The following is a 17277-nucleotide window of genomic DNA, read 5'->3' as shown; positions in this document are numbered from 1 at the left end:
CTCATGCATGCTTCAGTGTTGCTTGCCTCGAACCGAACATAAAAGGCATTTAGCTCGTCTGGTAGGCTCGCGTCATTGGGCAGCTCAAGGCCCACAATGGAGGGTCTTGTTGTTGCCAGGAAGTGTGTGCGTGTGCATGTGTTTACGTCTGTCCATACCTGAAGAAGCCCTTGCAGCCCTCACAGGTCATGGCATTGAAGTGGAATCCGGAGGCCTTGTCCCCGCACACACCGCAGATCCGCGGCACGTTCCTGTCAAACTCATCATTGGCCAGAGTGGTGGTACTCACAGCCGTAGTCTCCATTACTACAGAGAAAGAGAGAGTGAGGAGGAAGAGAGACAGAGAGCAAGAGAGAGAAAGTGTGAGAGAATGAGTGAGGGGGGTGAGATGGAGTGGGAGAGAGGGAGATAGAGAAATAGAGAGCGATAGAAGGAGAAAGGGAAAAAAAGGCACATCAACGACCGTTGATCTGCAATGCACACTGTGGGATTGGTTAGTATGTGATCAGTCCTCTGACCCCCTTTGGACCTATGGCTTAATTGTGGGTCATGTATGTATACTGTTGAATTGTATGGCTGCATAGACAAACCATCTTGAAATAAGATACATATCAGACAGACAGAAATATCAGTGTGTTCGTATCATGTGTGTGTGCGTGTGTGTGCGTGTGTGTGTATGTGTGTCAGAGAGGAAGGAAGCAAATATTTGCATGTGGAAATTGTTTGACGAAACGTGACAACATATTGCCCAAAATCTTATGGTCATTGCAGAACAATGTCGCTTCTCAAAAACCCAACCCCTCGTCCAAGTCGTTGGAGGCGGAAACAGGTAAAGTACTGGATTGCCAGACAGGGCGAAGCATGGTGGGTGGCTCTACCACCCGGGCCGCTAAGGTCACCATAAAGGCCTGTCTGGAAACCTGGAAACACGCTGGCCAACAGGGCCCTGGTAAAGCTAGGTGGACCAATCATCCACTTAGTGGTAAATACCATTTACAGAAACATTCACAAAGAAACTACAGCAAGATTTGGAAAAGGAAGGTGTCTCAAGTCAGACAAGAATAATGCTGCACAACCAAAACCGAAAGGAAGTTGCACAGTCACATTCAGTGACTTCTGTGCATTCCACAACCTTGCCATTGGAGGGATTGTCTTCCCACCCAAAAGAGTGCACAACGCCACACCAAGGAAAACCAGATACGTAGATCCTAAACTCAGCAAAAAAAGAAAAGTCCCTTTTTCAGGACCCTGACTTTCAAAGACAATTCGTAAAAATCCAAATACCTTCACAGATCTTCATTGTAAAGGTTTTAAACACTGTTTCCCCTTCTTGTTCAATGAACCATGAACAATTAATGAAAATGCATGTTCGGTACATCCGAACATCACACCTGCGGGACAGGTACAATCCCTCCGTCAGTGCTCAGATTGTCCGCAATAGGCTGAGAGAGGCTGGACTGAGAGCTTGTAGGCCTGTTGTAAAGGCAGGTCCTCACCAGACATCACCAGCAACAACGTCGACTATGGGCACAAACCCACAGTTGCTGGAAAAGACAGGACTGGCAAAAAGTGCTCTTCATTGACGAGTCATGGTTTTGTCTCACCAGGGGTGATGGTCGGATTCGGGTTTATCGTCAAAGGAATGAGCGTTACACTGAGGCCTGTACACTGGCGCGGGATTGATTTGGAGGTAGAGGGACTGTCATGGTCTGGGACAGTGTGTCACAGCATCATCGGACCGAGCTTGTTGTCATTGCAGGCAATCTCAACACTGTACGTTACAGGGAAGACATCCTCCTCCCTCATGTGGTACTCTTCCTGCAGGCCCATCCTGACACGACCCTCCAGCATGACAATGCCACCAGCCATACTGCTCGTTCTGTGCGTGATTTCCTGCAAGACAGGAATGTCAGTGTTCTGCCATGGCAAGCGAAGAGCCTGGATCTCAAGAGTGAGGGCTAGGGCCATTCCCCCCAGAAATGTCTGGGAACTTGCAGGTGCCTTGGTGGAAGTGTGGGGTAACATCTCACAGCAAGAACTGGCAAATCAGGTGTAGTCCATGAGGAGGAGATGCACTGCAGTACTTAATGCAGCTGGTGGCCACACCACATACTGACTGTTACTTTTGATTTTGTTCAGGGACACATTATTCCATTTCTGTTAGTTACATGTCTGTGGAACTTGTTCCGTTTATGTCTCAGTTGTTGAATCTTGCTATGTTCATACAAATATTTACACGTGTTAAGTTTGCTGAAAATAAACGCAGTTGACAGTGAGAGGACGTTTATTTTTTTGCCGAGTTTATATGCATCAGCAAAATGCAGCATCAGACCACCACCTCATAATAGCACTGCTCATGCTTAAAACTCAAGAAATTCACAGACACAGCAAGAAAAAACAGTTTGTCAGCCTACTCCAAGACCAGAACATAAGAGAGCTACTCCAGATGAACCTTTCAAACGGGTTCAAATCTCTTGATAGCTGATGAGGAAGAAGAGAAAACCCTGGACCAGAGGTGGCAGATAATGAAGAAGGCGTGGACAGAGGCATGCAAGGAATCCAGTGGAAGGACACCAAGACGACACAAATAATTCATCTCAGGAGAGAGTCTTAGGATAATACAAAAATTGAAACAGGCCAAGCAAAACCTCAACAACAGTCGCACAAGAGCAGCAAAAGCAAAACAAGGATACTCCAAGGCGGACAAACAGGTATAAAAGAGCATAAAAAAAGACAAGAACCAACGGCGACCCAAGCAGAGGCAACAGCTCAACACGAAGGAGCACTACGACACCACATGGAAAATGGCAGGGAAACCCAACAGACCAATCATAGACAAAAGCGGCAAAGCACTCGCAAGACAAGAAAAGAGATGGGAAGAACACTTTAGGGAGATACACCAATACAGCCGGCCAACATACCTTTATCAGAACACCCTATTCAGGTCCATACCAACATGCCCTGTAAACATGAAATAGACAAAGCCGTCCAAAAACGGAAAACCAGAAAAGCACCAAGACCTGACGGAATACCTACAAAAGCTATCAGAGCAGACCCTGAGAAAGCAATCCAAATGATGCTTCAACTTCTGGGACAGATTTAGGATGAAGAAAGAGTACCAAGAAATGGGTAGAAGGACACTTGGTAAAGCTTCCCAAAAAGGGCAACCTCAGAGGCCACAAAAACTACAGGGGCATAAAGCTTTTATCTGGGCCAGGAAAAGTCTTGAGCAGGATCGTCCTGGAAAGACTTTCAAAAGCACTGGACAAAGAACTCCGAGACCAACAAGCAGGATTCCGACCAGATAGATCATGTACCGACCACATCGCCACCATTTGCATCATTGCTGAACAGACCCTGGAATGGAACACATCTCTACTCCTCACATTCATTGACTTTCAAAAAGCATCCGTCGGCCTGGACCGAGAAACCTTGTGGAAGCTCATGGCACACTACGGCATAACAAAGAAGTTCATCAACATCACCCAACAGTTACATCTACAGTCATCCTGCAGACGAATACACAATGGGCACCTCACGAACAGCTTCCCCATAAACACAGGAGTTTGACAGGGCTGCCTGCTGTGCCCCCTTCTCTTTCTGATGGCAGTCGATAGGATAAAACGTTGGCATACCGTGGAACCAACTAGAAGAACAAGACTTACAACATATACAGAACAAAACCTCAAAACTGGCTTTTAGGCTTGGGTGGTATACGGTATATACAGCTATTTGGAAATGGCCACGGGATGTTTTTTTCAATACCGTCAACACCGTCGAAACTATTTCTTTGACGTTTTTCAATAACTTTTAATATTTGTAGCTCTTTTTGAAGTAAATACCTGCAGTCAACTTGTGCACTGCGTTTAGCAGATGACACAGATTGCGTTCTTATTTCACCTGTCCCATTATGAAGCTGACTTAGTTTCCCAGCACCTTTGAGCCAGTCATGTGTGTTTGCGTGTAATTAGCACAATGGGAGAAAGAGGGAGCAGGTGAGTCTAGCTGTGTACTGACAGAGGTGGAGTTTTATGTTGAAAGTCAACAGTGTTTCTTTTGCTTCAATAGAGTGATCAGGGACTTGCAACTATAGTTTTCCTTCACAGAAAATCCATGAGTGCGACACATTTGGCATAAAATAGCTCAAATTTCATCAGATGACAACTGAAGTACAATGTTATTTGGCTGGCAGCCACACAAGTAAATGAGCTTACAATCAAACAAAAAAAATGGTATTATTTTGATAAAACTATGCATGGCCATCACATTCCTAATGTTTAGGCCTATCATAATGTTTTGCTTAAAGTGAATCTTGCGTTTTACCTGAGAAAAACAGGCTGGCTACACTGAGAAAAGTACAGGAGAAAAGAAGCTACACATCATTCTGAGCTCTGTCTGCTGATAGAACGCCCGTTCTTGAATTCTCATCCAAGTAGAGAATTAGAAGTGCAACTGAAGCACAAAATGAGTCTGATGCCGAGCAGAAATTACAATAAGAAGCATTTTAGATCTGTGTTTACAAAACGCGGCAAGATATTTATTATGCATTTTTTTCCTGAGTGAAAAATGCATAATTACTTGTTTGACACGACCCCTAGTTTAAATTGCTATCTAAGTAAGTGGCTGAATTAATAAGGCGACAGGGCATCATACTGTGTTAGCTTTCGGCCGTGTTTGAGAAGGCAAAGCCCTTTGGATGAGTTATTTTCTCCTCTCTCAGCCTGTCTGCTCCTCCCCCCCTTCTCCAAGCAGAGCGAGCAGGCCCGTTGCCCTAGCGACTCCAGACTCCACACAGACAACCCGTAGACATGCTGCATGTAGAGCCAGCACTGCATGCGTCAAACCTTGTTCATTTGCACAATGTCTCTCGTTCACATTTGCTCGTAAATGTCCAAACTCACCAAGAATGACATTAGGTATATTGGCCAAACATCATAAGGAATGAAAAATCTCTGGGAAAATCGCACAGCAAGAACATATTGACACTCAAATAAAATGCAGGAAATGAGGCTGGATCGGGCACACCTTAAGAAAACGACTGAACAACATAACCAGACAAGCTCTAACCTGGAGACCATATTGGAAACCAGGAAGACCCAGGAACAGCTGACGAAGATCTGTAAAGACGGGACGGCAGGGTAGCCTAGTGGTTAGAGCGTTGGACTAGTAACTAGTAAGGATGCAAGTTCAAATCCCCGAGCTGACAAGGTACACATCTGTCGTTCTGCCCCTGAACAGGCAGTTAGCCCACTGTTCCTAGGCTGTTGTTGAAAATAAAAATCTGACTTGCCTAGTTAAATAAAAGTAAAAAATAAAGACAGAACTTCAAGTGGCAGAATCCTCCTAGAAAAAAAGCTAAGAAAAACTGCCCAACACTGAACCCACTGGAGGAAGTTTGTGAATGACCTATGCTTCCCAAAGAGCAAAAGTTATTAAGTCAAGAAGTGTCACAGGCCACCAGTGGCCAATATCCCAGTCAAGTCACCGTTGAGAGCAGCTCTCTTGCTCCCGAGTGAGTCCAATGGAAATGCAAATTGCCTTCTTAGACCGAGGTGACTGAAAACCAGATAAACATTTTACAAACGTGTTTCTGATGGCTCAACCTTCAATGCCCTTCACTCAAATTTTTTGTACAAATTGCATTTCCAGCTTAAACATTTGACATTTTAGTCATTTAGCAGACACTCTTATCCAGAGAGACTTACAGTAGTGAGTGCATACATTTTCCCCCAAAAAAATCATACTGGTCCACCGTGGGAATCAAACCCACAACCTGGCGTAGCAAGAGCCATGCCTCTACCAACTGAGCTACACGGGACAATATGCTTTGTGTGGAGGGACATGGTATGTTTTTCAAAAGTTAAACCTTGTTCCTTTGCCTCGTCCTCCAAATGAAGACTAAAAACAGGTAAGAGGCCACTTTATGTAGGCTGTGCCGACATTTTGCCAGTATAATGGTCTGTATCTACACTGCCATCATGGTGGAGTCTTCAATTGACTTAGTGGAGAGGTGAACTCCAGTATCTTCATTTGTCCTGGGGCTTGGAATATTACCCGGAAGGATTCAAGTGGAAAAACCCTTGTTCCAGTCCAAATGTCGGGTCTGAGTTACATTTGATTACATAGTACGCAGAGTATCAATTTCACTTAAGAGTGTCTGTGAGGGGGGGAAAAACCATGTCACCGCATGGGTAGCACCCCCATAAACAAACAATCACTATCCTTTACAAAGCCTTTTCTCATTCCTTTCCACTGCCAACGAGTGAAAGGAAAGCAGAGGCAGAGATGGAGGGATGGATGGAGGAGGGATGGAGGGATGGATGAAGGAGGGATGGAGGGGAGACAAAAGGACGGTGACAGAATCTCAATACTGTACCGACATGAATATAAACAAACTCACAAATCACGAGCAATGGGGTAAGGAGGCAAGTTTAATAATTTAAGCCGTTTTGACAGAGCTCTCCATCATCACTTGCTGCAAACCTGGGTGTCTAAAACATAGGTGCTAAACCCCCCCCCCCAAAACACATCTTGATACATATACTGTAGGTCTATATGTATCAAGCATGACAGAGTAGGAGTACTGATATACATTGAGTGTACAAAACCTTTCCATGACATTGACTGACCAGGTGAATCCAGGCGAACGCTATGATCCCTTATTGACGTCACCTGAAGTGCATTCGAACGGGGTACGGTAGTAGCTGCCAGGTGTCCAGAACTGCATCGCTGCTGGGTTTTTCACACTCAACAGTTTCCATTGTGTATTAACTTGACAAACCTGTGGGAAGCATAGGAGTAAACACGGGCCAGCATCCCTGTGGAACGTGTTAGACACCTTGTAGTCCATGCCCCGAAGAATTCGAGGCTGTTCCTAATGTTTTGTACACTCAGTGTATGCCATCCTCGGAAAAGCAAACAAATATTTGGTTAGCAGATGGCCCGAGCTAGCCTTTGCTATGAAAACCATGGCAAGGAAAGACCCAATGTTGATGAGTGAACACTTTGCCGAACCACTCGACTATGAAGCAGGTCGTTTTTACGACGAAGAACAGCTGAACAGCTGGAGGGCTTGCCTCAACACCGTAAACGCAGAACGACAGCTCTACTTAACGGTATAACACAGATTGGGAGATCCAGTCAATATCACAGCCCCAGTGAGAAAGCAATGCTCAATACCATGACACACAGTATGAGACTTCTACTCTATCAACACCGTTTGAATCAACACCGTGACGGACTTGACAGCTGCACACCACAATTTAACACCACTCGTTGCGGCATGAAACATGGGCGTCGGCTTCTCCCCAGCTAAGATTGTCCAGAGCACTCTGTGGCCATGTCTGCTTTGATGTGACACTATAAAATATAAGCAAACATCTCAACTGTTTTACGGAGGTGATGGGACTGGGCCTTGTGTGATGGAAGAGTCAAGAGTGTCTTGTTTTCTTCCCCAGATTGTTTTACTGTACAGATCTTGTGTCTCGTCCTCAGTTGTCCCCCCCCCCCACCCACCCCCACCCGAGCTCACTTTTTCCCCACACTCACCCTCCCAAATAGCCCTCGCCTTTCACGGGGGCTGAGGTAAAGTACACGCAAAGGGTCAACGGTCACAGAGAACAACAACAAGCTGGCTTCACCAAGCAACTGGGAGGCCATTTTAGGGCAGGGGAGAAATTGGCAACTAGTGGAATCAAAGCATATCAATAATGCACTAAACATTCATATGTTTAAAGAGCAGGGCCACGGACTATATTGCAAATTTATGATATGGCTTATTGGTCGCTAAATATAGATAAGGACAGTATTTAGCCTACAATATGATCATTTATGATATGGTTGAGAACAGTATTTAGCCAACAATATGATCATTTATGATATGGCTTATTGGTGGCTAAACATATGTAAGGACAGTATTTAGCCTACAATATGATAATTTATAAATATAGATACAGACAGTATTTAGCCTACAATATGATCATTTATGATAAGGACAGTATTTAGCCTACAATATGATCATTTCCATGGATGTTACGAAACAACAAACGGGCTCTAATTCCTAGCTGTCCACACAAAATACATGAAGTACAATAGTAGCCTAAATCAAAGCATATCATAGGAAAGTAGAGAGTAATATTGTAAAGTATAGGCTAGTGTATAGACCTATTATTATCTGGATACAAAAATGATATTACCGATTCTTAATTTGTAGTCTATTATTTGTAGGCTTTGTTTAACATATGGTTGACCCCCAAAACAGGACATCCCCAATGCAAACAGGACATCCCCAATGCAAACAGGACATCCCCAATGCAAACAGGAAGATAGACTGAAAATACAGTTATGTGCAGACAAAGTTCACCAAGTTTCCTGTTTCTCCCCCAGGTCTCAGCTTTCCAGGTCATTAGTTTCTTAATAACACTGATTTCATGGGAAAATTGCTTCTTTTAAGGACAATAAACACTTCAGTGTCTCACATACAGTGCAAGAAGGGAGGTCTTCCGGAGTCTTGCTGAGTTTTTGTGAAGTTAGGCATTTGAAAATATCCTGTAGACTTGCACATCCACAACCTAACATATAAACCCAGCAAAAAAAATAAACGTCCTCTCACTGTCAACTGCGTTTAATTTTCAGCAAACTTAACATGTGCAAATATTTGTATGAACATAACAAGAATCAACAACTGAGACATAAACTGAACAAGTTCCACAGACATATGACTAACAGAAATGGAATAATATGTCCCTGAACAAAGGGGGAGTCCAAATCAAAAGTAACAGTCAGTATCTGGTGTGGCCACCAGATGTATTAAGTACTGTGGTGCTTCTCCTCCTCATGGACTGCACCAGATTTGCCAGTTCTTGCTGAGAGATGTTAACCCACTCTTCCACCAAGGCACCTGCAAGTTCCCGGACATTTCTGGGGGGAAGAGCCCTAGCCCTCACCCTCCAATTCAACAGGTACCAGATGTGCTCAATGGGATTGAGATCCAGGCTCTTCGCTGGCCCTGGCAGAACACTGACATTCCTGTCTTGCAGGAAATCATGCACAGAACGAGCAGTATGGCTGGTGGCATTGTCATGCTGGAGGGTCATGTCAGGATGAGCCTGCAGGAAGGGGACCACATGAGGGAGGAGGATGTCTTCCCTGTAACGCACAGCATTGAGATTGCCTGCAATGACAACAAGCTCAGTCCGGTGATGCTGTGACACACCGCCCCAGAACATGACGGACCATCCACCTCCAAATCGATCCTGCTCCAGAGTACAGGCCTCAGTGTAACGCTCATTCCTTCAATGATAAACGCAAATCCGACCATCACCCCTGGTGGGACAAAACCATGACTCGTCAATGAAGAGCACTTTTTGCCAGTCCTGTCTGGTCCAGCGACTGTGGGTTTGTGCCCATAGTCGACGTTGTTGCCGGTGATGTCTGGTGAGGACCTGCCTTACAACAGGCCTATAAGCCCTCAGTCCAGCCTCTCTCAGCCTATTGCGGACAGTCTGAGCACTGATGGAGGGATTGTGAGTTCCTGGTGTAACTCGGGCAGTTGTTGTTGCCATCCAGTACCTGTCCAGCAGGTGTGATGTTCGGATGTACCGATCCTGTGCAGGTGTTGTTACACGTGGCCTGCCACTGCGAGGACGATCAGCTGTCTGTCCTGCCTCCCTGTAGCGCTGTCTTTGGCGTCTCACAGTACGGACATTGAAATGTATTGCCCTGGCCACATACGCAGTCCTCATGCCTCCTTGCAGCATGCCTAAGGCACGTTCACACAGATGAGCAGGGACCCTGGGCATCTTTCTTTCTGTGTTTTTCAGAGTCAGTAGAAAGGCCTCTTTAGTGTCCTAAGTTTTCATAACTATTACCTTAATTGCCTACCGTCTGTCTTAACGATCGTTCCAAAGGTGCATGTTCATTCATTGTTTATGGTTCATTGAACAAGCATGGTAAACAGTGTTTAAACGCTTTACAATGAAGATCTGTGAAGTTATTTGGATGTTTACGAATTATCTTTGAAAGACAGGGTCCTGAAAAAGGGGGTCGTTTCTTTTTTTTTGTGCTGAGTTTAGGTTAGCCACTCTCGTTCAACCGGTTCATACAAGCGCTATAGGCAAATGTAAAACATAGATGTGTAGGCCTATACTACATTGGCAATTTGGCACTACTGCTGCACAACCATACAATAAACAACACATACTTACATACAACACATACTTATCAGCACATTCAAGGCCGAAGTCCAACCTTCTGACTCACCCCAAGTTTGACAAATCAGTGAACAGACACTTATTATGAAAACATTATTAATTACTTATTCGATGCCGTTCCACTCTATCAGAGAAATTCGATCCATTGTGATTCAACTCGGCCCTGACAACCCATTAGACTAAACTCACAAGAGCGTACAGTGGAGCTCTAAATAATGAATAAGTCTATTACAGCAGACCTGCTGCCACTAGTGCCCAACACGGAAGAGGGGAAACGGTAAATAATAATAAGAAAAACCTGTGCCCCCATCCCAGTTTTGATGAATTCATATTCAGACAATGTATGGTCCTGGTCAGATGTGGGAGCAGTATCAATCAAGTTGCCAAGATATGTTCATGCAGTGGCTTTTGTTTACACGACTACTGCTAATTCACAAAGAGGTCGTGGTAGTACAGTATGACATGTAACGTAGGTCAACTGTAAGTGGAGACGACCCGCTCCGTTTACATTGCAAAGCCTTATGTCCCTTTGACAATGGGAGAAAAAAGGGTGTTGTTTATGCCAACTAAAGAGAAAATCCCACCGGTACCGACGTTGAACCGCTAACGGGATGGAAGTGTATGTCTGTAACGCTGATATGCTCCCAGTCCCGACTCAGACACAATCAGACATGGACGTTTCAATCCCCGTTGGAATCGTGGTCAGGATGTTGATATGCGCTACTGTTTGCATAAATACTGCAATGCACCGTTTTTATCATGGGATAGAGTCCCCTGGTTACTTAGTGCTGCCTGGTGGAAAGTCCCTCTTCCACATGTGATAAGAAGCAGTCAACCTACGCCAAGCCATAAAACAATGGGAGATCAATAGGTCAGGGTAGTTACTAGCTTCTACTGCGTTATCACATGTAATGGTAGGACACCTACAGCTAATTGGCCATTGTAGTCTGCCATTACCGGAGCCAATCCAGGTCAGGGATAGGTCAGGGATAGCAATGAAAATACACGTTTATCGTGCTGGTACAAAGACGGAGAGGAGAGCATTCCTTGGGTTTAGTTAGCGAAGCGTTGCGTAATTGTGTTCTTGAATGTTACATTGCAGAGATGCATAGAAAGTGACACACTTAAAGTGACTCTCTGGGATCTTGGCTTGAATCTAGGCCAAGGAGCTACAAGGGATAACGAGGCCTTACTGTCGTCTATATAAAAAGTGTGTCACGTTCACTTTGCGTTACACATGTTCTACTTGATTGGCGAGCTGCTCGTGGTAAGCTCAGGTATCTCTACAGTACTTGACCACTGAGTCGGTTCAAGACTAGAACTGACTCTAATCCGGTGTGATAACAGTGCTAAAGACACTCTGTGAGATTTGATTACCATACAAGAGTTGAGCCAGGGCCCACCAACAAAACCCTAAACCAGGGTACCCCAAATGGCGTCCGGGGATTTTATTTGCCCCCCTCCCCAAGTAAAAATAAATATACTAAGTATACAAAATATTAGGGACACCTCCCTAATATTGACCACCTTTATACACACAGGCAGTGTTGGAAAAAGTACCCAATTGTCATTCTTGAGTAAAAGAAACTTAATAGAAAACCTAATAGAAAATGACTCAAGTAAAAATAAAAGCCACCCAGTAAAAAACTACTTTATTAAAAATCGAAATGTATATGGTTTTAAATATCCTTAATTATCAAAAGTAAAAATATAAATCATTTCAAATTCCTTACATTAAGCAAACCAGATAGCACCCGTTTCTTATTGTTTTTTAACTTACGGATAGCTAAGGGCACACTCCAACACATAATTTATCTGTCCCAAAGTATTCCCACGCATAATAAAGAGATATATGTGATCGTATACAAATGTAAGCAAGGTTTGAAATGATTATATTCGTTTCGGACCCCTGACCATCCGCTCAAGAAAATAATCGTCCCACAGCTGAATCTAGTTGATGACCTCTGCCCTAAACAATGGAAACAATAGCTCAAGGTACATTCGGAATCAGTAAACAACAAATTCTGATTTGCAATATGTGGTTGGTTGGGCTTCTGAACACACTAGAAGAGTCCTATTTGAAAAACAGCTGTGATGGTTTCTCTTAAGCGACCAAAAGAGACATCTTGGAATCAATCACATTTTTTTACATGAATATTCACTCTCATGAATACGTTTCCCTCCGTGCGGTGTGGTCAAAGTTGAGCGGTCAACGTGGCATACATCAATAATTTCACAGCCTAGCTGGTTCCAGTAAACAACTGGCCACTCAAAATGTGGAGCGTCCAAGATTCCAAGATAACAACATGGATCAGCCCCAAATGTCATCCTATTCCCTTTATAGTGCACTACTTTTGCCCAGGGCCCATATGGTTCTGTACAAAGGTAGTGCACTGTATAGGGAATAGGGTGCCATTTGGGACCCAGAACCCTTGTTGTTACCTTGGAATCTTGGACGCTCCACATGTTGGGTAGCCATCTCCTGCGCCCCCTTGAGCTTGACGCTAGGAATTCCTGCCACACATGAACGGCATTGATTCAAATGTTCATTAACACATATTTCCTCTAGAATCCATTCATCTAATTACCAAATTAATTGTGAATGAGACACAGGGCAATTGTGCTCCTCCTGACAACTATACTATTACTTCAATGAGTCACGACTTTAGGGTGTACGTCCCAAACGGCACCCTATATCCTATATAGTGCTCTACCTTTGACCAGGGCTCTGGTCAAAAGTAGGGCACTATATAGGGAATAGGGTGCCATTTGGGATGCTGACAGGCACTGTTGCTTCTCTACAGGGACTATTGGCCTGAACCTTCCGCTGCTGCCCTCTAAATGGCCTCTCGCTGTTGACAGCCAGGGAGAGGAAGTGGCAGCCCACGGGCTGCAGAGCTAGTGTAGGAGGGAGGGAGGGAGCGAGGTACAGACAGACAGACGGACAGACAGACAGACAGAACTATGGAGAGTATGAAACAGAGTAAGAGAGGGAGCTAGAGAGAGGTCCAAATAAGAGAAGGGAAGCTCATCAGAAACCACGACAAACCGAGAAAGAATAGTGTGTCAGAAATCGGCAAACAGAGCCAAAGCGACAGAGATGGATTAAAAGAGATAGAGATGGAAGGCGAGAAAATCTGAATCAGAGAGAGAAATGGACAGCGAGAGAATGAGGGAGCGGTGGCGGTGGTGACCTCCTTGTCTCAGTGACATTGTGTGTCACAAAGCCCCAGTGTGCCTGATGCGGATACGGAGCAGGAGTTGGAGGCAGCCCAGGAAAAGGACCAGTGGGCAAACAGCATGAGGGAACAGAGTAGTGAAGAGGACAAACAGACTGTTTTTTGTGTTATTCAAACGGCGGCTAAAAATATAGCTAGCTACACACAGAGTGCCCGGGTAAAATTGCTAAAAATAAAACACAACATCTCTCGACAACTATTTATCTTCTTTAGATCCATCAGCAATAAAATGAAGGGTGCGGCCTGCGTTTGTATTCCGGAATGCGGAATGGCCTAATAGCTAGTGTGGTGTGATGTGTGGGACTTGTCTTGTGGTGTGTGTGTAATGTGTGTGATGTGTGTTGACGGAGTGCGAGGGAGATGGAGGCCCCTTTTTTCCCACATCCTGGCCAATCGGGCCATTGTATACATTGATTGTACAGGAAGGAGTGGGCTGACCTATGGCAGACGGGGGCCACAAAAGTGGATGGGGTGACATGTTGCAAACTGACTGGAGCAGTGTCTGCCACGCCCCCTCACGCCATGGGTCAGGGGGTCAAAGGTCCCACACTGTACAGTGTCACTATAGGGTCTCAGGTGCCGGGATCTCATTGGTTGGGGGAACAAGTGCCTGTTTCACACTATAGGGCCAAACCAAGCCAAACAGAGCTGTACTGAGCTGGCCTGGTTACTCCTCCACCATAGTCGCTGGAACCATGCTGGAAAGGGCCATTTGAAATGAAAATATCCTGGTCTGCACAGTACGGTCAGGTTTTTGTATCACTGTAGGGTTAAGGTTGAGTGTAGGGTAATCTGAATTCAAACTTGGTGTGTGGAATGTCTGGCCAATCAATGATTTTACCTGATGAATCAAGTGTTAAGGAAACCCTGTAATACAGCAGTCATCACACAGCCCTGGTCTCTTGAAATAAACTCACGAGAGAGATATGAAGTGGTGGTTAAGATGTGCAAGCGGCGAGGCACGCTATAATTACACGCTAGGCCGCAAAATCGAGTACGACGTGCCATTTCAAGTGGGTGATGATAGCTACAGGAATATTTTTTTAATTTTTTTATTTATTTCACCTTTATTTAACCAGGTAGGCTAGTTGAGAACAAGTTCTCATTTGCAACTGCGACCTGGCCAAGATAAAGCAAAGCAGTGCGACACATACAACAACAGAGTTACACATGGAATAAACAAAACATAGTCGATAATACAGCAGAACAAAAGAAAACAAAAAGTATAGGTACAGTGAGTGCAAATGAGGTAAGATAAGGGAGTTAAGGCAATAAATAGGCCATGTTGGCGAAGTAATTACAATATAGCAATTTAAACACTGGAATGGTAGATTTTATTTATTTATTTATTTTTAATTTCACCTTTATTTAACCAGGTAGGCTAGTTGAGAACAAGTTCTCATTTACAACTGCGACCTGGCCAAGATAAAGCATAGCAGTGTGAACAGACAACACAGAGTTACACTAGGAGTAAACGATTAACAAGTCAATAACACAGGAGAAAAAAAGAAAAAAAAAGAGAGTCTATATACATTGTGTGCAAAAAGCATGAGGAGGTAGGTGAATAATTACAATTTTGCAGATTAACACTGGAGTGCTAAATGATCAGATGGTCATGTACAGGTAGAGACACTGGTGTGCAAAAGAGCAGAAAAGTAAATAAATAAACAGTATGGGGATGAGGTAGGTAAATTGGGATGGGCTATTTACCGATAGACTATGTACAGCTGCAGCGATCGGTTAGCTGCTCAGATAGCAGATGTTTGAAGTTGGTAAGGGAGATAAAAGTCTCCAACTTTAGCGATTTTTGCCATTCGTTCCAGTCACAGGCAGCAGAGAACTGGAACGAAAGGAGGCCAAATGAGGTGTTGGCTTTAGGGATGATCAGTGAGATACACCTGCTGGAGCGCGTGCTACGGGTGGATGTTGCCATCGTGACCAGTGAACTGAGATAAGGCGGAGCTTTACCTAGCATGGACTTGTAGATGACCTGGAGCCAGTGGGTCTGGCAACGAATATGTAGCGAGGGCCAGCCGACTAGAGCATACAGGTCGCAGTGGTGGGTGGTATAAGGTGCTTTAGTAACAAAACGGATGGCACTGTGATAAACTGCATCCAGTTTGCTGAGTAGAGTATTGGAAGCTATTTTGTAGATGACATCGCCAAAGTCGAGGATCGGTAGGATAGTCCGTTTTACTAGGGTAAGTTTGGCAGCGTGAGTGAAGGAGGCTTTGTTGCGGAATAGAAAGCCGACTCTAGATTTGATTTTAGATTGGAGATGTTTGATATGAGTCTGGAAGGAGAGTTTACAGTCTAGCCAGACACCTAGGTACTTATAGATGTCCACATATTCTAGGTCGTAACCATCCAGGGTGGTGATGCTAGTCGGGCGTGCGGGTGCAGGCAGCGAACGGTTGAAAAGCATGCATTTGGTTTTTACTAGCGTTTAAGAGCAGTTGGAGGCCACGGAAGGAGTGTTGTATGGCGTTGAAGCTCGTTTGGAGGTTAGATAGCACAGTGTCCAAGGAAGGGCCGGAAGTATACAGAATGGTGTCGTCTGCGTAGAGGTGGATCAGGGAATCGCCCGCAGCAAGAGCAACATCATTGATATATACAGAGAAAAGAGTCGGCCCGAGAATTGAACCCTGTGGCACCCCCATAGAGACTGCCAGAGGACCGGACAACATGCCCTCCGATTTGACACACTGAACTCTGTCTGCAAAGTAGTTGGTGAACCAGGCAAGGCAGTCATTAGAAAAACCGAGGCTACTGAGTCTGCCGATAAGAATACGGTGATTGACAGAGTCAAAAGCCTTGGCCAGGTCGATGAAGACGGCTGCACAGTACTGTCTTTTATCGATGGTGGTTATGATATCGTTTAGTACCTTGAGCGTGGCTGAGGTGCATCCGTGACCAGCTCGGAAACCAGATTGCGCAGCGGAGAAGGTACGGTGGGATTCGAGATGGTCAGTGACCTGTTTGTTGACTTGGCTTTCGAAAACCTTAGATAGGCAGGGCAGGATGGATACAGGTCTGTAACAGTTTGGGTCCAGGGTGTCTCCCCCTTTGAAGAGGGGGATGACTGCGGCAGCTTTCCAATCCTTGGGGATCTCAGACGATATGAAAGAGAGGTTGAACAGGCTGGTAATAGGGGTTGCGAAAATGGCGGCGGATAGTTTCAGAAATAGAGGGTCCAGATTGTCAAGCCCAGCTGATTTGTACGGGTCCAGGTTTTGCAGCTCTTTCAGAACATCTGCTATCTGGATTTGGTTAAAGGAGAACCTTGAGAGGCTTGGGCGAGTAGCTGCGGGGGGGAGAGTTGGCCGAGGTTGGAGTAGCCAGGAGGAAGGTATGGCCAGCCGTTGAGAAATGCTTGTTGAAGTTTTCGATAATCATGGATTTATCGGTGGTGACCGTGTTTCCTAGCCTCAGTGCAGTGGGCAGCTGGGAGGAGGTGCTCTTGTTCTCCATGGACTTTACAGTGTCCCAGAACTTTTTGGAGTTCGAGCTACAGGATGCAAATTTCTGCCATAAGAAGCTGGCCTTGGCTTTCCTGACTGACTGCGTGTATTGGTTTCTGACTTCCCTGAACAGTTGCATATCGCGGGGACTATTCGATGCTATTGCAGTCCGCCACAGGATGTTTTTGTGCTGGTCGAGGGCAGTCAAGTCTGGAGTGAACCAAGTGCTATATCTGTTCTTAGTTCTGCATTTTTTGAACGGAGCATGCTTATCTAAAATGGTGAGGAAGTTACTTTTAAAGAATGACCAGGCATCCTCAACTGACGGGATGTCTGCACACGAGATGTGCAGAAGATGAATGTGCA

The 17277-nt window shown here is 45.0% G+C and overlaps 1 protein-coding gene across 3 annotated transcripts in view; it reads right to left on the bottom strand.

Annotated features, from left to right (window-relative positions):
- The window catches only part of LOC109867661 (vitamin D3 receptor B), a 73066-nt gene that overhangs the window by 32921 nt on the left and 22868 nt on the right, over nucleotides 1-17277 (bottom strand). For all 3 annotated transcript variants that reach the window (XM_031826571.1, XM_031826576.1, XM_031826582.1), the window contains exon 3: nucleotides 159-306. In XM_031826571.1, the coding sequence (XP_031682431.1) occupies nucleotides 159-306 (148 nt within the window). The remainder of the gene's footprint in view (nucleotides 1-158; nucleotides 307-17277) is intronic.

This window comes from Oncorhynchus kisutch, linkage group LG1, assembly GCF_002021735.2.
Source record: "Oncorhynchus kisutch isolate 150728-3 linkage group LG1, Okis_V2, whole genome shotgun sequence".
NCBI lineage: Eukaryota > Metazoa > Chordata > Actinopteri > Salmoniformes > Salmonidae > Oncorhynchus > Oncorhynchus kisutch.
The sequence above is the reverse complement of the archived record's forward strand: the minus strand, read 5'-3'. Positions and strand labels throughout refer to the sequence as shown.